This window comes from Gigantopelta aegis, chromosome 14 (genome assembly GCF_016097555.1).
Source record: "Gigantopelta aegis isolate Gae_Host chromosome 14, Gae_host_genome, whole genome shotgun sequence".
Classification (NCBI taxonomy): Eukaryota; Metazoa; Mollusca; class Gastropoda; order Neomphalida; family Peltospiridae; genus Gigantopelta; species Gigantopelta aegis.
This window is the reverse complement of record NC_054712.1, coordinates 4,664,829-4,691,900: the sequence shown is the minus strand read 5'-3', so window position 1 is coordinate 4,691,900 and position 27,072 is coordinate 4,664,829. Positions and strand designations below refer to the sequence as shown.

At 35.6% G+C, this 27,072-nt stretch overlaps 1 protein-coding gene across 1 annotated transcript in view; it reads right to left on the bottom strand.

Annotated features, from left to right (window-relative positions):
- Positions 1 to 27,072, bottom strand: part of LOC121388063 (alanine--glyoxylate aminotransferase 2, mitochondrial-like) — a 61,470-nt gene that overhangs the window by 31,483 nt on the left and 2,915 nt on the right. The window contains exons 2-7 of the mRNA XM_041519267.1: positions 17,688 to 17,755; positions 13,777 to 13,961; positions 4,218 to 4,341; positions 3,109 to 3,203; positions 2,641 to 2,734; positions 670 to 735 (exon numbers count right to left, since the gene is read on the bottom strand). Of these exons, the coding sequence (XP_041375201.1) occupies positions 670 to 735; positions 2,641 to 2,734; positions 3,109 to 3,203; positions 4,218 to 4,341; positions 13,777 to 13,961; positions 17,688 to 17,755 (632 nt within the window). The remainder of the gene's footprint in view (positions 1 to 669; positions 736 to 2,640; positions 2,735 to 3,108; positions 3,204 to 4,217; positions 4,342 to 13,776; positions 13,962 to 17,687; positions 17,756 to 27,072) is intronic.

The window sequence follows — 27,072 nt, the reverse complement described above, 5'->3', positions numbered from 1 at the left end:
GGGTCCATGGGATCAGTAAAAACTAAGAGAGGGTCCATGGAAATCTGTAAAAACTAAGACAGGGTCCATGGGGATCTGTAAAAACTAAGACAGGGTCCATGGGATCAGTAAAAACTAAGAGAGGGTCCATGGGATCAGTAAAAACTAAGAGAGGGTCCATGGGAATCTGTAAAAACTAAGAGAGGGTCCATGGGATCAGTAAAAACTAAGAGAGGGTCCATGGGATCAGTAAAAACTAAGAGAGGGTCCATGGGATCAGTAAAAACTAAGAGAGGGTCCATGGGATCAGTAAAAACTAAGAGAGGGTCCATGGGATCAGTAAAAACTAAGAGAGGGTCCATGGGATCAGTAAAAACTAAGAGAGGGTCCATGGGATCAGTAAAAACTAAGAGAGGGTCCATGGGAATCTGTATTTCCTCTAAAAACAAAACAGGGTCCATGGGATCTGTGTTTCTTTTAAATAAAGAGCAAGACAAATGTCCCTTTTTTCCCCATCTTATAATCAGTTTTGAAGACAGACAAAAGAAATGATACTTTTATGACAATCAGTGTTACAAACGATACCCACAGAGGTTTCTTTCTTTAATTACCACAATTGTGAAAATTACTTCAAGGTATCATGAAGTACATTCTTTAGATGTTTTAGTACAGTGATGAAGTTTATCTTACTTGACCAAGAGAGTCCCTGCAATGTGAGCCACCCCATGGTCCTCGGTAAACATCAGGGCACATTGACTGAAAAATAATACACAAATTCATTACTCATAATGGTGCCCATCAGTCAGGAACATTTAGTGCTATAGCTAAGGCTAGCATGTAACCGTTTGGGCTAATGCTTTAATAAAAATAATTTTCTGTTACATTCCTTACAATATAACGTCATTTCATTGGTCCTGCCGTAGCAACAGCAGTTTGTTAATTTCTCAATGAATGTAAAAATTCCGTCGTCAGGGAACGTCATACCTGATGACGTTATTTTATATTGGTAATTTGTCTTACTGGGCATTATTGTTTTAACAACAATAATTAAAAAAAAAATATATATATATATATATATATATATATATATATATATATATGTATATACGTATACGTATATGTATACGTATATATATATATATATATATATATATATATATATATATATATATACATATATATATATACACACAGTGAAACTTCTCTAAACCGGACCCTCAGTAAACGGGAATTCCCTCAACACCAAACTTTTTTCACGGTCCCGCGTTTTACGCAGCTTTAACCACTGAAATAAATCCCTGAAAACCGGAAACCCCTCTACTCTGAATACCGAACGAATTTCCGGGTCCCGTTTTGTTTATTCAATACAAATTTTACCTCTGAAGACCGAACAATTAAAAACTCTCGACCACACCAATTAGTCACGGTGTTACTAACTATACCAGATGGTATGCGCATGCTCGGTGTAGCGTGTCCGAAAACATGTTTGAGCGTTTGTCGAACAATGCTCTAATTAGTCTCTGTTACCTAGATTTCGGTTAAGCCTTGTCATTCAATTAACACCTTTAAGTTTGTAACGGGAATAATCATGTGCACTGTGTTTATTGGGAATGAGATTATTACCTCTTCCGAACAAATTTATCGCTGGTTATATCTGATTATTTTACACGAGGACCCTACAAAGCAACCATAAATTTAATTCATTGCATTCTCATTGTCTCTGTTCCACTGTTTATTTAGACAAATAAGTCGGCTTCTGTTTCCGCTATGTTTCGTAGATACATCAATAGCATTTCATTTCCATATCGATTGTCAACATGTCCGAACAATTTGGTTATTGTTGGTTTATAAATGTAATTTAACACGTTTGTACCTTGGTAATATTAATAGTAAAAATTAAAAAATGGTTATCAAGGCTGTTTGTTAAAACCTCAGTAAACCGAACACCCCTCTAAACCGAACATTTTATTCGGTCCCAAGGGTGTTCGTTTTAGAGAAAGTTTCACTGTGTATATATATATATATGAACTTTTAATGTTATTATTAGTAAGTATGTTTCAAATTTAATTTTAAAGTATTGTCTGTTATTTCTTTTACGTTCATCTGAATATGAAAAAAAACAAAAAAACATCAGCAAATTTTGCCAATTCACACAGTTTGCAGATGATTTTTTTTGTTCATACCCCGACGAATGTAAAAGAAATAACAGACAATCCTTAAATGGCCTGTGATTTAATGGTTTATGTTTTAAATGCAAGTTTATAAGGGTTAGTGTTTTAAGAGCCAGTGTTTTAATAGCCTACGTTTTAAAGATCAGTATTATAAAGGTCAGTGGTTTCAGGGCAGTGTTTAATGGGCTAGTTTTTTAAAGACTAGTATTATAAGGGCCAGTGTTTTAATGACCAGTGCTTTATGGGCCAGTGTTTAATAGGTTAGTATTTTAAAGACTAGTATTATCAGGGCCAGTGTTTTAAGTCCTAATGCTATATGGGCCTGTGTTTTAATGGCCAATGCTTTATGGACTAGTGTTTTAATGGCCAATGCTTTTCAGGTCAGTGTTTTAAGGGTCAGTGTTTTAAGGCCTAGTGTTTTAATGGCCTGTGTTTCACTGAATCAGGATAAGTATTTTAAGAGCTAATATTTCATGTTAACACTAGAAACCTGATGGATTCCAAAGCCTGTGGGTGTGTTGTATCTCCACGTCGACAATGCTGTCAGACCCATCAGGTATGGACTTGCACCATGGTAGGCATTCCTATAACCAAAACATAGTGATAGACAACAAGTAATTTAAAGGAAATGAATGTCTGTTTATATAATATTATGTTAACATTCATTACTCTATGTCAAACAATGATACAGGATAATTGAATGAATGACTGAAGCAGAAAAAAAAATTAACGAGTTGGAATGAATGCATGAATGTATGAATTAATGGATGGATGGATGACTGGATGGATGAATGAATGAATGAATAATGAATGAAAGAACAAACAAATGATAATAACAAATGTTACTGTGTGTCAAGCACTGTTACACAAACTATTCCGAAATGCACCAGTTATTGGGTTTTTTTTGTGTGAGTTGTTTTTTGCTCTGAACTGATACATTGTCATGATTGTAACCTACCTTAAAGACACAGAGTCGTAGACTCCAGTGTAGAGTCGTGCCATGTGTAGAGCAAGATCATTTGACTCGGAGCCACTGTTTGTAAAGTAAACCACCTGTGACAACGAAACAGGTCTTTAAATCAGTTATCATTCATGGTAAAACGGACTGTTTGCTGCCATTGCTGTATATTTCCCACTAATATATCCAATTTCGCTAATCAGGCTTTCTGCCAGAAAATAATTTGAGGGTATGTAACAAAAAGAAATCATCTATCATAATTAATGAAGTGCCTCTTCTAGGTGGTTATGGGTTTGAAATGTTTTGAAATTGGACACCGTATTTCATGCATTTTCAAACATTTTAAATAGCAGTTCTCTTATTATTATCTATCTAAAAAAAAAAAAAAATTTAAATATCCACTAATTTCCAAGATTTTAGGGTACCGTACATGATTTTACCCTCCATACCCTCTGGCAGAAACCCCAATATTAACGACTAAAATTAAGTATGAAATAAATATTTGTGTTTAAAATATCAGTTTCTCTGTATCCAGTGTTTCTAACTGACCTAATGTTCCTATTTTATTTCCTTGGCTACTTCAAATATTAAGATGACCAGAAACATACAGGTTACACAAACACTGGTATTGTAAAGAAGAAAATGTATTTAATATGTAAGCTTGGTCGATAAAAGTCTGTTAGAAACATGTTACAAAGGCAGCAGAGGCAAGACAGTCTCTTTAAAACTGCTATAATCCATTATGTGGCTAAAAAATAAATATAATAAATTCTTCCAACATTTTAAAAAGTATTTTTTATTATTTATAGAATCTGCTACAAAATCCTGTCCCCATCAACATGACATTGTAGGATTTAAAAAATAAAATAAAATAAATAAAATAATGTTTTTAATGATTTTATTATTAAAAGATTAATTCAAAATTGTTCTGAGCATTAACAATTATTAAACTAATAAAGAGAATTAAAAATATAACAAAATTTGTGGCTACCTTTCAATATATATAAAATACATGTATATTAATTAGTTAAAAATTGTATTAAATATTGCAGTTGGTTTTCAATATAGCACTACTGCTGCTACTACTACCACCACCACCAATTACTGACCTTGAGATCACCGGGCAACTTCCCTGCAAGTTTCTCAGCATATTCATGAATTGTTGGATGAAGGTAGATGTTGGTTGTGTGCCACAGTTTATTGAGTTGTTTATGTGTTGCTTCAACAACCTTCCTAGAGACAAACATATCACTCTATTGTCAGTTTTATCACAGAGTACTTTTTCCACCAAATGAACACGAATGCAATCATGAACAGTGAACAATTTGTGAGCAAATTTTCATTTTTTTTTTGCATCAGACTGAGAGAAAAAAAAAAAAAAATTCAGGGGGAAAGGAACAGGGACAGCTATATCCCCAACAGTTTTCATTGACTTATTTATATTTTTATCAATAAATAAGAGTCCCAGTGAGTTAATGATACGTCCGCCATAGGTAGGTCACAGTGACCTAGTTATGGTACACGACACACCACCATTCCAAGTTGAACTTGCAAGGTTTGATGATCCTATATGAATTGATAAGGAAGATATCGCCTGGAAACATCTTACAATGGCTGCAAACTCAGGGCAGTCCCTTTGAAAACAAAGTGTCAAAATAGCCATATATGTTAAACACCAAACAGTTGTTCCGACATAAAATATCCGTAAATAAAAATGTGTTCAGTGCATCCTTAAATAAAATATTTATTTATTTTTATCATTTCAGATAGTTGTAATATTCTAATATGTGTTTGAAGAGTCTACAACTATTTGGAAGAAAAAAAATATATATATATTTTATTTAAGAATGCACTCAACACATTTTTATATTTCTTTCTAATATATCTCGACAAAGTGTCAACATAACCATCTGTCAGATAACATATAGTTGTATTTAAATTTGCAGAAGTGTTAAGCAAATACTCTTTTCCTTTCTATTATATATCTCACAAAATGTCAATACAACCATATGTTAGGTCTACAACAAATAGTTATAATTTATATTTGCAGAAGCAATGTTAAGGAAACATTCCTTTCCTTTCAAATGAGTACACTGACAGGAATCGATCTTACAACTTATCACACCTGAGCTATGCATACTATTGAAATTAAATTATTTTATGATGAGAATATTCATTTTAATTAACATGAAATGACGCTCATTGTTTTGTCACCAGGTTAGAATAAAAGGTGTTAAATTGAAACAGTAAAGTTGGAAACAGGAATAAAAACGAAAAGCTAGTACCAACACCTCAACCCCAACCAAAAAACAGGTTTAGCTTTGGGAATGATGTCAAATATGAGAAGACAGTTAACTGGATGTTATTACTGAATAACACAAAGTCTTTATTAGGATCTGAGTTTATACATGTATGTTGACATGGCTTAGACATATTTGTAAACTCATAAATTCATATTTGTAAACGTATGCATGTACTGTTTTCATTTTGCATAAAATTAATTTTGACTTACTACTACGATGAAAACAAACATGTTGAATTTGTCAAGTAAAGTTGCAAGTAGTGTGTAAAATAATAATAAACAATATTGTAATAGCTGGAACTATTGTACAATGTCTAATAGATACTTGTATACCAAATAGCACTGGGTCATAATTCAAAGCACAACTAACTTTGAAGGAAGGAAGGAAATGTTTTATTTAACGACGCACTCAATACATTTTATTTACGGTTATATAGGTCAGACATATGGTTAAGGACCACACAGATATTGAGAAAGTAAACCCACTGTCGCCACTTCATGGGCTACTCTTTTCGATTAGCAGCAAGGAATCTTTTATATGCATCATCCCACAGACAGGATAATACATAGCACAGCCTTTGTTACAAGACCACCTCTGCCTTTGGTGAGACATGTATTGTGACAAAATGTTGTTTCATGTGGATCGGTGTCAGTGTACCAGGTACTATTGTGCTTAAAATGTGTGGAGTCCTATCAAGAATAGGATGATGACAGTTTTTGTGCAGAACTAGTGTACCGGTAATCAAAGTCTGAAAGACGCCTCCCATTATCTTTGATAACTAGCAGAATAACACACATTAAAAATAGGATGATGACAGTTTTTGTGCAGAACTAGTGTACCGGTAATCAAAGTCTGAAAGACGCCTCCCATTATCTTTGATAACTAGCAGAATAACACACATTAAGAATAGGATGATGACAGTTTTTGTGCAGAACTAGTGTACCGGTAATCAAAGTCTGAAAGACGCCTCCCATTATCTTTGATAACTAGCAGAATAACACACATTAAAAATAGGATGATGACAGTTTTTGTGCAGAACTAGTGTACCGGTAATCAAAGTCTGAAAGACGCCTCCCATTATCTTTGATAACTAGCAGAATAACACACATTAAAAATAGGATGATGACAGTTTTTGTGCAGAACTAGTGTACCGGTAATCAAAGTCTGAAAGACGCCTCCCATTATCTTTGATAACTAGCAGAATAACACACATTAAAAATAGGATGATGACAGTTTTTGTGCAGAACTAGTGTACCGGTAATCAAAGTCTGAAAGACGCCTCCCATTATCTTTGATAACTAGCAGAATAACACACATTAAGAATAGGATGATGACAGTTTTTGTGCAGAACTAGTGTACCGGTAATCAAAGTCTGAAAGACGCCTCCCATTATCTTTGATAACTAGCAGAATAACACACATTAAAAATAGGATGATGACAGTTTTTGTGCAGAACTAGTGTACCGGTAATCAAAGTCTGAAAGACGCCTCCCATTATCTTTGATAACTAGCAGAATAACACACATTAAAAATAGGATGATGACAGTTTTTGTGCAGAACTAGTGTACCGGTAATCAAAGTCTGAAAGACGCCTCCCATTATCTTTGATAACTAGCAGAATAACACACATTAAAAATAGGATGATGACAGTTTTTGTGCAGAACTAGTGTACCGGTAATCAAAGTCTGAAAGACGCCTCCCATTATCTTTGATAACTAGCAGAATAACACACATTAAAAATAGGATGATGACAGTTTTTGTGCAGAACTAGTGTACCGGTAATCAAAGTCTGAAAGACGCCTCCCATTATCTTTGATAACTAGCAGAATAACACACATTAAAAATAGGATGATGACAGTTTTTGTGCAGAACTAGTGTACCGGTAATCAAAGTCTGAAAGACGCCTCCCATTATCTTTGATAACTAGCAGAATAACACACATTAAAAATAGGATGATGACAGTTTTTGTGCAGAACTAGTGTACCGGTAATCAAAGTCTGAAAGACGCCTCCCATTATCTTTGATAACTAGCAGAATAACACACATTAAAAATAGGATGATGACAGTTTTTGTGCAGAACTAGTGTACCGGTAATCAAAGTCTGAAAGACGCCTCCCATTATCTTTGATAACTAGCAGAATAACACACATTAAAAATAGGATGATGACAGTTTTTGTGCAGAACTAGTGTACCGGTAATCAAAGTCTGAAAGACGCCTCCCATTATCTTTGATTAACACACATTAAAAATAGGATGATGACAGTTTTTGTGCAGAACTAGTGTACCGGTAATAGAATAACACACATTAAAAATAGGATGATGACAGTTTTTGTGCAGAACTAGTGTACCGGTAATCAAAGTCTGAAAGACGCCTCCCATTATCTTTGATAACTAGCAGAATAACACACATTAAAAATAGGATGATGACAGTTTTTGTGCAGAACTAGTGTACCGGTAATCAAAGTCTGAAAGACGCCTCCCATTATCTTTGATAACTAGCAGAATAACACACATTAAGAATAGGATGATGACAGTTTTTGTGCAGAACTAGTGTACCGGTAATCAAAGTCTGAAAGACGCCTCCCATTATCTTTGATAACTAGCAGAATAACACACATTAAGAATAGGATGATGACAGTTTTTGTGCAGAACTAGTGTACCGGTAATCAAAGTCTGAAAGACGCCTCCCATTATCTTTGATAACTAGCAGAATAACACACATTAAAAATAGGATGATGACAGTTTTTGTGCAGAACTAGTGTACCGGTAATCAAAGTCTGAAAGACGCCTCCCATTATCTTTGATAACTAGCAGAATAACACACATTAAAAATAGGATGATGACAGTTTTTGTGCAGAACTAGTGTACCGGTAATCAAAGTCTGAAAGACGCCTCCCATTATCTTTGATAACTAGCAGAATAACACACATTAAAAATAGGATGATGACAGTTTTTGTGCAGAACTAGTGTACCGGTAATCAAAGTCTGAAAGACGCCTCCCATTATCTTTGATAACTAGCAGAATAACACACATTAAAAATAGGATGATGACAGTTTTTGTGCAGAACTAGTGTACCGGTAATCAAAGTCTGAAAGACGCCTCCCATTATCTTTGATAACTAGCAGAATAACACACATTAAAAATAGGATGATGACAGTTTTTGTGCAGAACTAGTGTACCGGTAATCAAAGTCTGAAAGACGCCTCCCATTATCTTTGATAACTAGCAGAATAACACACATTAAAAATAGGATGATGACAGTTTTTGTGCAGAACTAGTGTACCGGTAATCAAAGTCTGAAAGACGCCTCCCATTATCTTTGATAACTAGCAGAATAACACACATTAAAAATAGGATGATGACAGTTTTTGTGCAGAACTAGTGTACCGGTAATCAAAGTCTGAAAGACGCCTCCCATTATCTTTGATAACTAGCAGAATAACACACATTAAAAATAGGATGATGACAGTTTTTGTGCAGAACTAGTGTACCGGTAATCAAAGTCTGAAAGACGCCTCCCATTATCTTTGATAACTAGCAGAATAACACACATTAAAAATAGGATGATGACAGTTTTTGTGCAGAACTAGTGTACCGGTAATCAAAGTCTGAAAGACGCCTCCCATTATCTTTGATAACTAGCAGAATAACACACATTAAAAATAGGATGATGACAGTTTTTGTGCAGAACTAGTGTACCGGTAATCAAAGTCTGAAAGACGCCTCCCATTATCTTTGATAACTAGCAGAATAACACACATTAAAAATAGGATGATGACAGTTTTTGTGCAGAACTAGTGTACCGGTAATCAAAGTCTGAAAGACGCCTCCCATTATCTTTGATAACTAGCAGAATAACACACATTAAGAATAGGATGATGACAGTTTTTGTGCAGAACTAGTGTACCGGTAATCAAAGTCTGAAAGACGCCTCCCATTATCTTTGATAACTAGCAGAATAACACACATTAAGAATAGGATGATGACAGTTTTTGTGCAGAACTAGTGTACCGGTAATCAAAGTCTGAAAGACGCCTCCCATTATCTTTGATAACTAGCAGAATAACACACATTAAGAATAGGATGATGACAGTTTTTGTGCAGAACTAGTGTACCGGTAATCAAAGTCTGAAAGACGCCTCCCATTATCTTTGATAACTAGCAGAATAACACACATTAAGAATAGGATGATGACAGTTTTTGTGCAGAACTAGTGTACCGGTAATCAAAGTCTGAAAGACGCCTCCCATTATCTTTGATAACTAGCAGAATAACACACATTAAGAATAGGATGATGACAGTTTTTGTGCAGAACTAGTGTACCGGTAATCAAAGTCTGAAAGACGCCTCCCATTATCTTTGATAACTAGCAGAATAACACACATTAAGAATAGGATGATGAGTTTTTGTGCAGAACTAGTGTACCGGTAATCAAAGTCTGAAAGACGCCTCCCATTATCTTTGATAACTAGCAGAATAACACACATTAAAAATAGGATGATGACAGTTTTTGTGCAGAACTAGTGTACCGGTAATCAAAGTCTGAAAGACGCCTCCCATTATCTTTGATAACTAGCAGAATAACACACATTAAAAATAGGATGATGACAGTTTTTGTGCAGAACTAGTGTACCGGTAATCAAAGTCTGAAAGACGCCTCCCATTATCTTTGATAACTAGCAGAATAACACACATTAAAAATAGGATGATGACAGTTTTTGTGCAGAACTAGTGTACCGGTAATCAAAGTCTGAAAGACGCCTCCCATTATCTTTGATAACTAGCAGAATAACACACATTAAAAATAGGATGATGACAGTTTTTGTGCAGAACTAGTGTACCGGTAATCAAAGTCTGAAAGACGCCTCCCATTATCTTTGATAACTAGCAGAATAACACACATTAAAAATAGGATGATGACAGTTTTTGTGCAGAACTAGTGTACCGGTAATCAAAGTCTGAAAGACGCCTCCCATTATCTTTGATAACTAGCAGAATAACACACATTAAAAATAGGATGATGACAGTTTTTGTGCAGAACTAGTGTACCGGTAATCAAAGTCTGAAAGACGCCTCCCATTATCTTTGATAACTAGCAGAATAACACACATTAAAAATAGGATGATGACAGTTTTTGTGCAGAACTAGTGTACCGGTAATCAAAGTCTGAAAGACGCCTCCCATTATCTTTGATAACTAGCAGAATAACACACATTAAAAATAGGATGATGACAGTTTTTGTGCAGAACTAGTGTACCGGTAATCAAAGTCTGAAAGACGCCTCCCATTATCTTTGATAACTAGCAGAATAACACACATTAAAAATAGGATGATGACAGTTTTTGTGCAGAACTAGTGTACCGGTAATCAAAGTCTGAAAGACGCCTCCCATTATCTTTGATAACTAGCAGAATAACACACATTAAAAATAGGATGATGACAGTTTTTGTGCAGAACTAGTGTACCGGTAATCAAAGTCTGAAAGACGCCTCCCATTATCTTTGATAACTAGCAGAATAACACACATTAAAAATAGGATGATGACAGTTTTTGTGCAGAACTAGTGTACCGGTAATCAAAGTCTGAAAGACGCCTCCCATTATCTTTGATAACTAGCAGAATAACACACATTAAGAATAGGATGATGACAGTTTTTGTGCAGAACTAGTGTACCGGTAATCAAAGTCTGAAAGACGCCTCCCATTATCTTTGATAACTAGCAGAATAACACACATTAAGAATAGGATGATGACAGTTTTTGTGCAGAACTAGTGTACCGGTAATCAAAGTCTGAAAGACGCCTCCCATTATCTTTGATAACTAGCAGAATAACACACATTAAAAACAAAAAAGGTAACGGGTGGTAATTTGTATCCATGGTGTATATTGTAAGCTATCCAACTAACAAAAGGAACAAGTCAGGAATGGTAAAAAACATCAGTTCATATTTATTTATTGCAGCAGATAAGCAGCCAAAATAACACAGAAACATCAACATCATTATCCAGTAGATCCTGTCTGGTGTTCAAGTGAAGCTGAGCTACGAACTTAGCAAAAGTAGTGTAATAGGAATGCAGGCACAATCATAATTTCATTTGGTTTTAATGCTTTAAATTGCTTGTAAACAGTGTTAATCTCCTTTCTAAATATCAGACCTAAATAGTTAACTATTTGTCATAAAGGTAATCTTCCATTTTCTTTTTATTATTATTTTAGATGTGCAAAGTGATCAACAAACGTTCCTTCGCGCTTTTTATACTTTTCATACGACATCACATGACGTCATCTAACCAATCGCATTACGTAATTTGGCTGGACGATACACCAGATCGGATCTATTTTACAAAGAATCTACTAGTATAGAGCATTGTGTGCACTTCACTGCCCCAAAATCAAGTAAGTATTGGCTGCACAATTTATAAAACAAACATCGAGTCGGCCATTTGACTTGTTTCGAACATTTACATTTATTGCTATTTGTTTTCTTAGTTTTCATACAGTAAATACGAAGGGGCAAACTGCCCCAAACGGAATTAGTGGGGCACAGCAATACTTAATATTATACAACAATTCATTTTACGATATAAGTCGATGTAAAACCATGCCCCATTATTTTGTGGTAATGTATCCAAAAACTGTGCTATAAAAATAGACTACCAAGTCCCATAAAAATCACCAGTAAATTAGTACAGCATATCAGAGTAATTCTGTACACATTACAAACAAATAGCTTTGTCATTTAACATCATTTTACAACGTTTTAAAGTTCACTAATTAATCGATTTTTAACACGTGTTGAATTTTCGACCCGTGGCAACAACGCTGGTGAAGTCAATATGGCAGACATCGATGAATTTGTCTGCGAACAGGTTCCAAAATAACATTAACTAAAGGAAATAACATAATTCTAGGTTATTTAGAGTACAGTGAAATCAGTACCAACATGTACAGAGTAACAAGTTCATTGAAATATCGTCTTATTAAGTAAAATAAATTTCCTCCCAGATATTAAAGTGTCAAAATCAGCCGTTTGCCATTAACGTGTTAATCACATGATTTCGTACATTACTATAAATACTCATAATAATTAATGGACACTAGTAGGGTCCATTACAATATGTTACTATTGTCATCTACAGGATTTATTCTGGTGGTATACAACAGTGAGGTCAATAAAAATAACAAGTGAACTTGAAATTTTAGAGGACTATTGTTATCTGTTACAAATGTCATGTAACCTAAACTGGCTCATACCAAAGATTAAGAAAGACTCAATTTCATTTGTTTATCTTAAATATTAACATTAGACATTAACTACCAGGGTCCCGTTCCACAAAGTGATATTAGCCCTAAGATCACCTTAAGTACATATATTAGCTGTGCAGTTATGGTGATCTTAGGGCTAAGATCGCTTCGTGGAATGGGGCCCTGAGCTCTATATTAATCAATCAGGGATAAATGTTCAAATACATATCACACGGTTATTAAACATGCAAAACGTATGTAAAAACCCCACAAAATTTGTACTCAGGAAGCATGTTTTCTTTGTAATTCTATACCTGACGATGGCTCATATGGGTACAAATTTTGGTTTAGTTCATTTTCAGATGTATAAAGTATTTCCCTTGAAAAAAATTAAAACATGGTTAATTTAAGGAATATTTTATTAGCCAGACTAAATGAAGTAGCCATTTAGTATACAAATTAGTAATCAGCTAATTTGGCAATGGATAGGGCGAGTCCTGCCAGGCGAACATTTCTTAAATAGGTGGCAACCCTGTACACCCAATAACTAAGGACTTGCGGCTTTGGTTTAAACAATATTTATTTGCCAAAACAACATACTGGGATTGGTCAACAGGCTTAGCCTATATTAAGACTCCCTACAATTTACATGCGGATACATGTTTAGATATCACAGACTATAGTAGATTTAAAGGAGGAAGAAAAAAAGATGGGATAGAGTGAAAGGTGTAGGTATAGTAAATAGAAAACCAAATACTTTTCTTTGGTTTTGGGAATTTCTAGCCAAAACATTAGTGTAAACTTTAGCAGAAACATTTAGTAGTAGTTATGTATTTTAAAGTAGTTTTAATAATTTTTTCATTTTCTTTTTCACTAAATTCCAAATTTCCCAGTAGAATCTTCTTATAATTTAGTTGTAAATAGTTTGACATGAAATTGTTTCTTTGTTCATTGTATAGGGGACAGTGGAGAATGAAATGATTTGTATCTTCTATTGGATGGCCACAAGAACAAGACGTTGTGAATGCCATCAACAGCATGGAGTTGAACCCACTACCTGTCATTATCAAACCTCAGAAAAATGGTGAAAACAAAAAACATATTCATACTAAATACTCACGGATGACAATGTCCGACGCTAATTGTGACGATCCCGGCAAACAGGTCAAGATACCGATGACCTTCTGTGTCGTAAAGATATTGCATATGACCTTGGTGAATCATTACTGGTTTTTTGTAGAAGGTGAACAGCGCTGGATTCAAGTGAGCTTTCCGCACTTCCTGTGCCCGCTCATAGCTGATGCCCTGTCAACACATAATTTACATCCTGGTAGTTGATGCCCTATCAACACATAATTTACATCCTGGTAGTTGATGCCCTGTCAACACATAATTTACATCCTGGTAGGTGATGCCCTATCAACACATAATTTAAATAATGATAATTTACATCCTGGTAGCTGATACCCAGTCAACACATAATTTAAATCCTAGTAGTCGATACCCTGTCAACACATAATTTAAATCATGGTAGCTGATATCCTGTTAATGCATAATATAAATCCAGGTAGCTTACACCCAACACCAACACATAATTTAAATCCTAGTAGCTGATACCCTGTCAACACATAATTTAAATCCTAGTAGCTGATATCCTGTTAACACATAATTTAAATCCTGGTAGCTGATAACCAGTCAACACATAATTTAAATCCTGGTAGCTGATAACCAGTCAACACAATTTAAATCCTGGCAGCTGATAACCAGTCAACACATAATTTAAATTCTGGCAGCTGATAACCAGTCAGTACATAATGCTGATAACCAGTCAATACATAGTTTAAATCCTGGCAGCTGATAACCAGTCAAAACAGTTTAAATCCTGGCAGCTGATAACCAGTCAATACATAGTTTAAATCCTGGCAGCTGATAACCAGTCAACACATAATTTAAATCCTGGCAGCTGATAACCAGTCAATACATAATTTAAATCCTGACAGCTGATAACCAGTCAACACATAGTTTAAATCCTGGCAGCTGATAACCAGTCAACACATAGTTTAAATCCTGGCAGCTGATAACCAGTCAACACATAGTTTAAATCCTGGCAGCTGATAACCAGTCAACACATAGTTTAAATCCTGCAGCTGATAACCAGTCAATACATAATTTAAATCCTGGATGATTATTCCCAAGTTGACATTAAACTTACATATTGGTAACTGCATGGTATCGACACTAGATGAAGAAACCTGATGCTCCTATGTGAAACTCCATTACTGTTGTGCTGGCGTGACTTGACTGTCATGCTAATGTTTAGTGGTTGTATAGTGCACGCTCGACTCAAGGAATAATCAAACTGAAGGTCTATGGAATCAGATTTAGGAAAAAATTTGTATTTCAGACATACTAGCTGGCTACCATTTGGTAATCAACAATTGCCGAAGTATTACACAGTCATCTCTAGTGTTATTCTCACATATAATAGGGCACTCAAGCTATATTATATGATGGTGGAATGGGAAAACAACACAATTAGTTAAAGATAGATGGGAGATGTTTTCCTCATAATCCAGGTATAAAAATAAGTAAATGTTCTCGCTGCTCCATTTAAGCGGGGTGCCCCACCCTACTATTCCATTTTGCCACCCTCCTTTCACGTTCCCCGCCCTCCTTTATTTTTGAGCGCCCCTTTTTATTTTCCAGCACCTATCTCCGCTATTTCCAAATGCACTTTTTTCCACACAAAAAACAACGATCAGTCTGCACACTGGACATCAAAGGAAACAAGCCACACTGTGTACGAAAAAGTAATTGACGAAACATTTACGAAAGTTACCGTAACGTAATTTAACAGTATTTTTAACAGCCTCTATTTTGTCCAATATTTGCATCCATTTGTATGTTTGATAGACACAATAAAAGTTATATTTCATGTAAGCAATAAAAACATTTTATTTTTTACGGATTTGGCAATCTCCGATTGAAAAAACCCCTCTTATTTGGCGCCAAATTTGTCACGTGATCAGAACGGTCATTCTGTCTTTTGTTTCCACTAACTATCGTTTGATATTTTGTCCTCAGTTGCAGATATAATTGGTTGAAACTGATGATTTTTACTTTCTGTTATTCTGTTTATTCAGCAGTTCTTTATAAATATTGTAAACTTTTCATTTTGAGGGGATATGAACGCTTATAAAAACAACGGAAGTGGTAGTGTTTATCATTAAAATCGTTTATCTTGAGTGCCAAATAATATATACACCGCCTTTACAAAAACGAAACTGGCGATAATATTTTATCACAGTGATCGATTCATTCGATGAAGATGGAAATAACAAAAATGTATCTGACATTAGGAGATCACTTTACTAGTATTTACTAGTATTTCATTATTATGTCTCTGTATTTACATGTACCAATTACTTCATAAATTAATAATGCTTGGTTTTCACTTGCCTTAGCATTTTGATGAGTGTGATTTTTCACTCACCTAAGCATTTTGAGGTGTGCGATTTGTCACTCGACTTTGTTTTTCAAAAGCCAAGGACTGCAAACCCTATTTTTGTCTCACACCAGACACATTTATCTGTATACATTTACAGTGTTTAAACATCTACATTTAAGAAGGAAAAAAACAAACAGGCTTCATAAATGTGGGCTATTGTACATGTATGTAGTTTTTTGTGCACCAGACTAGGTCGACTAATCAGTCTTGTGTGACTTTACTATTCAGCATCAACTGAAATGATATATACCTGTTGAACAAGATTTTATGTTGTGAAAGCTATGCCAAAACACGCACTGTGTAACTCACATATTGATTGTGACAACCAACCATGCAGCCTAGCTGGCCTAGTTAGTCACCGATTGTGAACACTTGGCTGGGTGTCTTTTGTTAGAGACAAGGGTTGGGACATAGCCCAGTGCTAAAGCACTCACTTGATGTGGGTGGCCATGTGTTTTAAGGTACTATAGATAGGATACTTTTAAATACTATAAGGTGAGGGACGTAGCCCAGTGCTAAAGCACTCACCTGATGTGGGTGGCCATGTGTTTTAAGGTACTATAGATAGGATACTTTTAAATACTATAAGGTGAGGGACGTAGCCCAGTGGTAAAGCACTCACTTGATGTGGGTAGCCATGTGTTTTAAGGTACTATAGATAGGATACTTTTAAGTACTAGAAGGGAAGGGATGTAGTCCAGTGGTAAAGCACTCACTTGATGTGGGTGGCCATGTGTTTTAAGGTATGAACAGTCGGTTTAAGATTGATCCCTGTCTGTAGGCTCACTGGGCTATTTCTTATTCCAGCCATTGCATGACAACTGGTATATCAAAGGCTGTGGTATGTGGTATCTTGTCTGTGGGATGGTGCATATAAAAGATCCCTTTCTAGTAATGAAAAAATGTAGCAGGTTTCCTCTCTGAGACTATATGTCAGAATTATTAAATGTTTGACATCCAATGGCTGATGATTGATGGATCAATGTGCTCTAGTGGCGTCAATAAATAAAATAAACTTTATTTTATTGTAAGACAAAGACAATAACAAAATACATTTATAAGAATGACACACACACACAGAAGCAGCACATGATCACAGAAATATATACATATTCACAAAAACACACACTAGATCCATTCATAATACATACATGCATATACACACACATAAATATCACACTAACCTACACACAAATATACATGTGTTCACAAACATACACATATCTACACATGTGCACACATACACAAACACAAGGAAGAGACAAAGGGTTGCATTTACAAAGCCTGTTTTTCTTAACTTTGACGTAGAGTATTTTTACATGCCCCTATACCACTAAGGTTTCAGGCATGTCCATCCCGTGTCCGGTCTCAGGATAGCCAGTGATCTGACCCGGGACAGAAGTGTTTTTTCTTAAACCTAAGTATTTAAACATTGTAAAATGTGTATTAACTTGTACTGTAAGACAAACCCAGGCTTTGTAAATTCATCCAAACATGTCGAGATGTGAATACTTGCTGCATACCGTGTAGGTGTCTGGCTTGAAATCACATGGCGGCATTTGTGGCAGAGCAGACATACATCTCCAAGGCACTACAAATGAAAAATAGTTTTCAAAATACACGCCAGGTGAAACCAACATTCTGAGACGGGAATACTGCTAAAGCAATACACGTTTCGTACCAGGCAAAACAAATTTAAGTTCAAGCACCATAAGTGTATCAAAAATGGGTAAATGGTCATGAAAGTCTTTTATACAAAAGTTGAGCTCAATACCTTGGGGCATTGCAGAAAAAAACAGAGTCTGGAAAACCACATGTGGTATAGACAGACACACTGAAGTTTATGTTTGTTTTTGTTTAACGACACCACTAGAACAGATTGATTTATTAATCATCAGCTGTTGGATGTCAAACATTTGGTATTTTAACATATTGTCTTAGAGAGGAAACCCACTATATTTTTCATTAGTACCAAGGGATCTTTTATATGCACCATCCCAGTTAGTCAGGATTGCACATATCACTGCGTGTGATATGTTAGACATGGTGCATTGTTTGGGAAGGAAAAAAACCCAATCAGAGAATGAGTCCTCTGGGGTGATTTGATCCTACGATGCAAGCACCCCAGGTGAGAGCTCTACCGACTGAGCTAGATCCCACCTTGACAGACAGACAGAGAAACAGACAGAAGGATGGAGAAGAAGCCTTTAATCGAGTCCAATAACAATGAAGGACAGTCTGTTTAGAACACTGATACCTGTGTTTGATCACTTATGTTGCCAAACTGATACTCCATCATTCTCTCGTTTTATTTCTGAAATTAGACTTGACACCCAAAGCTTTGACTTTGGGAATATGTGTGTCTTTTACAAAACAGAAGAGGGAATTTTCACCTTATTAAACCAAGTTAGATTTTAAAAGAATAATACTATACATATACATGTACTTGTATTTATTCCAATTAATATATCTTTTTTATGCGTTATGAAATGTTATGGGTGAGGGAAGGGGTGTTTGTCAAGTGTTACATATTGATTTCAAAATATATCTGTATATAATAATCAACAAAAGGAATATCTACATTCAGATTTGGAATGTTTTAGTTCAAAACTAGGAATAAAAAATGACAGCCTTTTGTGAATGCTGGTGAATGATGCTGATTATCGGAGTCTAGAAACATGGGTGACAAAACCCTGTCTCCCCAAACTATATAATTTTTATTAGAAAAAAATAGCCTAACAATAAATGAGTGAAACAAATAGCTTAGGCAAAAAAAAAAAATGTGTGTGTTTCAGGTTTCATCTCTGGGTTTTTTAAACCTAAGTGTTATGAACCTAGTTTGCGGATTGCAAAAATCGCGGTAGATGTTGGGTTTTGGTTTTTTGGTAGTCAAATTTTTTTAGGGTCGCAGCGTAAAATTAGGGTCGGTCGGGAAACCGGAAACATACAATTTTTTTTTATTATGCCTTATTAATAATGAGTGAAGCACATAGCCTACAAGTAATGAGTGAAACAAATAGCTCATTCATGACAGGATTAATAAACTGTGAATCTTAACCAAAGAAACTATATAGGTAACGAGTGAAACAAAAAAACTACCAGTAACAAATGAAACAAACAACAGGTCTACCAATATAACAAGCAAAAAAAGTTCTTACCTGTAGTAAGTGAAAGACCAAAGTTACTCAGGCAAACAAGCTTTCTTTAAAAAATTAATACACAGGGTAAGACAAATTCCACATTCTGTGGTTTGATTTTTTTCCCATCAGTAGCTAAATGAGTGAATTCTCAGTCATTTAATAAAATTTTAAATAATAAATAACGTTTAATGATTCAACATTAACAAATTTAACACAAACATTATTTTATTTATTTGAAATAAAGAAAACAGATGAACGTATGTATTTTGTTTTCTAAGCATTGCCGAAAGCAGAGCAAAATTAAGGTTGATGGAGTTATGAATGTTGTTTAGTTGTTAAGTTACACAATATCACTTAGACCAATCCAAGCATTTAGAACAAAAGAGTATTTACAAATTGGAATTATATGCAAATGGCATGTGCTCGCTCAATCCAGAACGATGAGGTTGTAAAGGGATGACAATTTATAACAGCAACTTCTAATTATATTACATGAAGTAACATTATAGAGTCAGAATATATACAATATAACATTAAAATAAAAAGCATTCTGAAAATACTGCTAAAGCAATATATGTCCTGTACCAGGTCCAAAATGTTTTTGTATCTCCCAAGTTCAAGGGCCATAACTGTGTGAAAATGGGTAGATATGTAACAGTACATGATAAAGTTATACACCCAATTTCAGCTTGCATTATCTTGAGGCATTGTGAAAAAAAGGAAGGAAGGAAATGTTTTATTTAACGACGCACTCAACACATTTTATTTACGGTTATATGGTGTCGGACATATGGTTAAGGACCATACAGATATTGAAAGAGGAAATCCGATGTCGTAACTTCATGGGCTACTCTTTTCGATTAGCAGCAAGGGATCTTTTATATGCACCATCCCACAGACAGGATAGCTCATATCACAGCCTTTAATATATCAGTTGTGGTGCACTGGCTGGAATGAAAAATAGCCCAATTGGCCCACCGACAGGGATCAATCCTAGACTGACCGCGCATCAAGCGAGCGCTTTACCACTGGGCTATGTCTCGTCCCTTGTGAAAAAAAGGTCAGGAAAACAAATTTTCATATCTTCTAAGTTCAAAGGCCATAACTCTGTCAAAACAATAGCTAAATCACCATCAAAGTTAACTTGTTCTTTAACAGTACATGATATATATACAAAATTTCTGCTAAATATATTAAGGCAATGCGAAAAAAAAGGTCTGGAAAACTATACAGACAGATGGACAAGAATCTTAACGTGCCCTTCGTTTGGTCTGGTAGAAGACTAATTATAACAGCATAATTTCTGTTACAAAATCTGTCACCAACATTGAATGCTTCTCTTTCAAACCCCAAGTAAATTGGCACCAGAAAAGGGTAGTATATTTTGTTACTATATATCACGAGGGTAAATTTTTGTATTAAACTATCAGTCCAATATATATATAACTACCGGTACAACTATCTGTTCACCAGGTGAACCACAACATTTAAGTGAGCTGTAAAAGCATCTGCTGAACATATTTACTACCATACAGTGCAATGCATATGTGTTGAATATAGTCAACCATGTTCAGTTACCTGGTCAAACTCGCTTAGTGCCATTAATTTACATGTATCTTTTGATCTTGCCCAATGGGACCAAAATACTGAATGATAATGTTGCAATTTTCTTATTTACTTTTAGGGGTTTTATTCAGGTCACAAAATGTATTTTATTTTTAACAATAAAGAAAAAACCCACCATACTGAAAGCAAAATGTTTAATATAGTTATGGAAAACAAAAACTGCTCCAGAGAATTAAAAACTGGGTGGCAATCTCCATGTTACTTTATTAAATAGCTGACTGTCTGGAACGAGTTTGCTGCAATTGTTAAGATGATACTAATAACAACTTTTAACAAATATAGTAATTTTATTAAATACATTGTTCTGTCTTATTTCCTTTTTCTTTTTTTTTCTCTTTATCCTATTGCTCCATTTCCTTTCTCTCCTTTGAATTCCATTGCATAATTCTTCCCAATCTGGCAACTCCTATCATTCAATTTCTTTTGCTATCCACCTTCACATTCCAATCCTTGTCCCTCCATGTGTGATATGTGCTTGTCTCTCGTGGCTAACTGTGCCACATACCTGCCATTTCCCATCTTTCTGCATAAAATGTTCTTCCGAATGTGTTTGTGTTTGTACAAGGTGAAACTTCATTTAGTTTCTGATATTTTTTTTTTTCCATGTGTGAAATTACTGGAAGATCACATCCAGTTTGGGCTATTTACTAACATTTGGACTATTAAAAAAAACACTGAATATACAGACACTGACATATTCTTTAACCAGAATCTGTACTGAGTATGTAATTTTAGTTGTTACAAAATTTTACTAGTTGAAAACATCTTAAAATGGCAGCTATTTATCTGTTCATTTAAAGACTACAAAACAATTCATTATTTATTTTTATGTTTATATTCAATTAATTACGGTAATCTTTAACCATGTTTTTCTCTTTTTTTTCTGCACCCAAATTCAGTACCAGGAGTCCATTTCACAAAACGTAAGTTTACGTCTGCGACTAGCAGTTATACCGTCCATACGTTTACATGTGTTTGGCATCTATTTAACGCAGAACATTACATCAATACAGAAGATGGAGCATTTTAAGGACAAAAGAAATTGAAATATGTATATTTTAAACTATATTTGTTTTACTATTAGTAGTAATACGAATTGTGGTTTAGTCGTAAATTTATGTTTACGTGCAAAACTAGGCTTACAATGTTTTGCGAAACTGGGCCCCGATTGTTATTCTATTTTGCTATTTTTTTTAAAACACAACACATATCCAACTGATCCACTTAAAAGATGTTGGGAGATGCCAGTAAGTTTTGCCACGGTTATCATATTACAATTTCTGCATACTCCACCGAAACTAATGATCTAATGATGTTAAACATATATATATATATATATACTGAACAAAATAAGAAACTTCCGCTAACTTTGCTTCAACATAACTTGATGAAAACAAACTGGGGGAATAATTGTTATATATGCATTTAAAGAGTGTTCCACGATGCATTGTTTGGTGCAAAAATCATGGCCATAGGTTAACAGAAACTGGGAGAAATTTTGACCAAGTGTGGTAGGGGTTTAAAAAAAACCAACCCACTTAATAACGAATATGACCACCTCTTGAATTGACCACTGCAGTACATCGCAGGCGCATAGAATTGACTAAAGTGTTGATTTCTGCCTGTGGAATATTGTTCCATTCCTGAATGAGCGCACAACAAAGTTCTTTGACATTAGCTGGTGGGTTTGGACGACGCCTCAATTGTCTGTCCAGACTATCCCATACATGCTCGATGGGGTTGAGATTCGGACTTTTAGCGGGCCAGTCATCAATGAAATCAATGTTATTTGTCCTAAGAAAATTTACAGTGTCTCTAGCTGTATGAGAGGTGGCATTATCATGCTGAAAAATCGAGAGATGTTGGCATTGTTATGGAACAGAGGAATGATGTGATGAGCGAGAATGCTATCACGGTAACGTTGAGCATTTAAATTGCCATCAATGATGACTAGTGGTGAACGATAACCATGGGCAATGGCTGCCCAGACCATGACACAACCCCGACCCCCGAAACGATCTCGTTCAAGAACACAACAGTCAGCATAGCATTCATTCATACTAAAAATGCTACAATGTAAAAAAAACTTTAATTTTTTTACAAATTTTGAAGCGTTTTCGTTCACTTGACAACAATGTCAGTAAGACAAGTAAAACAAATTGACCGAATACTACACGGGACATGTCGAACCATGCATGCACGTGCAAATTGAATTTCATGTTGTCGACGATTAACAGTGCAAAAATAATCGATAAAATTCATGAATCCTGATAATACAGCTCAAGGCTAATACTACCTATATAATTTCATTACACAATGAATTCTTTAACACAAACCGGCTTCGGTGGCATCGTGGCAGGCCATCGGTCTACAGGCTGGTAGGTACTGGGTTCGGATCCCAGTCGAGCAATGGGATTTTTAATCCAGATACCGACTCCAAACCCTGAGTGAGTGCTCCGCAAGGCTCAATGGGTAGGTGTAAACCACTTGCACCGACCAGTGATCCATAACTGGTTCAACAAAGGCCATGGTTTGTGCTATCCTGCCTGTGGGAAGCGCAAATAAAAGATCCCTTGCTGCCAATCGGAAGAGTAGCCCATGTAATGGCGACAGCGTGTTTCCTCTCAAAATCTGTGTGGTCCTTAACCATATGTCTGACGCCATATAACCGTAAATAAAATGTGTTGAGTGCATCGTTAAATAAAACATTTCTTTCTTTCTTTAACACAACAAATACTATATGTACAAATCGGAAGTTTCTTTTTTTGTTCAGTATATATATATATATATATATATATGCCCTTGAAAATCTAGTCCAATGTAAACAAGCCAAGTCAGGCGTATGTAAGGTGTACACTACAACAGCTTGCTCTGAATGTGCACATAAAACCCCTATGACCTGACCTGCTTATGTAAGCTGACAAGCAACATTTTACAGTCTAATAGTTTCAAAAGGAGACCAAAAAAAGAAAAGAAAAAAGGAAACCAAGACTCAAGACACTTTTTTTTTTAAACATGCCTATATTCAATAAAGGAACCGCCCTCTGTGGTGTCGTGGTTAAGCCATCAGACATAAGGCTCGCAGGTACAGGGTTCACAGCCCGGTACCAGCTCCCACCCAGAGCGAGTTTTAATGACTCAGTGGGTAGGTATAAGACCACTACAGTGTACACCCTCTTCTCTATCACTAACAACTATGCCACTGTTCTGGACAGACAACCCAGATAATTGAGATGTGTACCCAGGACAACGTGCCTGAACCTTAATTGGATATAAGCATGGAAATAAGTTGAATTGATTCAATAAAGGTTCAGGCATGTCTCCATCCAATCCGGTCTCTGGCATGGCCAGTGGCCTGATCCAGGTAATTGGCATGTTACTTTATACAATGAATAAAATTTGTTTTGTTTAACCAAACCACTAGAGCACATTGATCAGGGTTCATACACTAATGTACCAAGCAATTCCACAAATTTCCAGCATTTTCCGTGATCTTTTCAAAACTCATTGTGCAAAAAAAAAGTCTGCCCAGGTGGTTTACTGGGGGAGGTGGGTGGGGGGTTGTGGTTTGTGATTCAGAGGTCTAACCCTTTTGCTTCAAGCAAATTTTCGTTTTCAATTCAATATATTATCCATGGTGGCATGACTTGACCCCCCCTCCCCCCTCACAAAAATATGTTGCTCGCCACAGTACAAACCCCCTTGTACAATTTCCTCAAAACACACCTGCTGTCCCCACCCACCCCAAAAATGATAGGATGTGTATGCAGAAATTTTATTGGGAGGTGATCTAGACTGTGGCAAGTGAAGTTTATTTGGGGAGGGGGGGTGGGGTTGAGTCCTGCTCCCCTGAAAAATGTACTGAAAAAAAAAGAAAACTTGCTTGAGCTGGGAGGTTTTGACCCTCATAACCCTCCCTCTGCACACACACCATGGAGAGTCGGTACATATGTATAAGCATGCCCGTAGCCAATGAGGGGTAAGTCGACCCCCCTACCGGTGACTTTTTTTTTTTCAATATTCGTCAACGCAAAATTGCAATTCAGGCGCTTCGCCCCATCGTGTGGAACACTTCATGCCTCACCATAAGCATAAACACCCCCCCCAAAAAAACATCCTGGCTAGGGCCTGTTATTATCCTGGCATCATATATTTTCGATACGATAAGCAACAAAAATTAATATTATAAAAACAATACTTCGTACATACAATAATACTTTACCTTTCTCAAGTCACATTAGTTTATTGTAAAAAAACAGAGATAATCTCTCGTGAACATCAAGTTTTCCTTTAAAAAAAACCCCACCTAAAACTAGCTAAATCGTACAGGTGTTTTCACTATATTTTGACAAACGTCATATGTTTTCGACAGTTTCATTGGTTGTCTATTTTTGTCCTTCTTATGGTAGTGTAGGGTCTACACTCCGTGCAATAATTTACATCAAAATCGTCTTTTGAAAATAAAATCATAAACTTATAACTTGTAAATAATATTGAATAATTTTCAGACCAATAAACAGTGTTCACTGAAAACATATTTATATTATGTTTTTGTCATAGGTTAATGTCTAACCCTCTTGTTCTAAGTGTCAACGACACCAAAATTCGGTTTGCCACCTTAAAGCCGCACACCCTAGTTCCATCCAGCGAAAATAAATTATAATTTGGTTAATCTACAAACCTGTAACACACTTGGATCACGTTTTTATCAAATGGAGTGAAAAAGCAGGTTTTATATCGATAAATACCATGGGAATCCCCATGTCCCAATTGCTTGAAATAATTTTGAAAGTTAGTATTCTGATGTCGCTCGAAGCACAACAATGCCTACGTCACGACAAATTTCACAGTGCGCGCACAGACTTTGGGTGCGTTCTTTTCACCTCTCCTGGACATGTTCCAACTTTTCTGTCCTGGCTGTATCCCCTCTCCAGATATCGTGAGACTTAGCAAAATTATTGGTTTTAAGGGTTTGTAACGTTTTGTGTTGAGACACTTACTTGTCTTAACTTTATTGTTACTGAAAATGTTCATGAAAATATCACAAATGAACAACAACAAATCGGATGTTGATTGCGCGAACCGTGCACAAGAAAACAAACCAAACCAAAATGATAACGGTCACGTGGTATACCAACATCAGTGACGGTTACACAGGAAGATTCCCTCTAAAAAATAGATTGGACCTCGCTTGCTTAACGGTTTTTTATCGACAGCACGTCTTGTGAAAAAATGCAAAAAATGCATTTCGTGGTTTTACAAACATCAGGATTACCAAAAAGCACTTCAGGTGAATGGAAATGTGTATTCTAAATAATAAAATGTAAGTAAAGTGCAATTTTATTTATGAAAAATGGGGTTTAATAGCGAAAAACAACGCTGTAATGGTTAACAAATAGCCGTAACTAGGGTGTGTCCCTTTAAGTACTCTGACAGAGATACAGAATTATATAATTTCGAAAAAACTAACTCCACCAAACCACCTTGATTTGTAGTAAATGTAAATTTAAACATGCCCCCACCAGAAATTACTGAAAAGAACTTTGCTGTGAATGAAATAAGACGTAACCCAACCTGCCTGCCATACATTTTATTGTTCAGTGTAATGGTCACGTGGTATATCATCTAACTTTGGCAGGTCAGATGTCAGCGTTGCAGACGATAACTTTGCCAGGATTTGTGATACCGGGATTTTGCTATGTGAAGCATTTCATCAGTGCTCAAATATAGTATTAGGAATAACTGATAACATGCACAATATTTGTGGTATTTTAATTAAAACATAAAGTTGGCAGCTTGACTTGAAGCATTTTCAATATTGAGAGAAAAAAGACCATTCGTTGTTTATGCTCAGGTTGATGGTGACGTAATATCTCGCATAATCTTGCAATACATACATACAAAGTATCGAAAACGTATGTCGATCGAAATTGTATGATGGTATGATACAATCATACAGAATAAGAATAAGAATAATTTATTTGCATAACACCCGAATATGGGCAGAGCAAAAATAACAATATGTGTGGCTGCACGACAAAAGGTGCCGGATGTCGCGCATTGTAATATCGCGCAACAGCCAATTACAATAAAATACATGAAATTTTTTTTTTCTTTCGTTTTTAGCACAAACAGTTTTTGA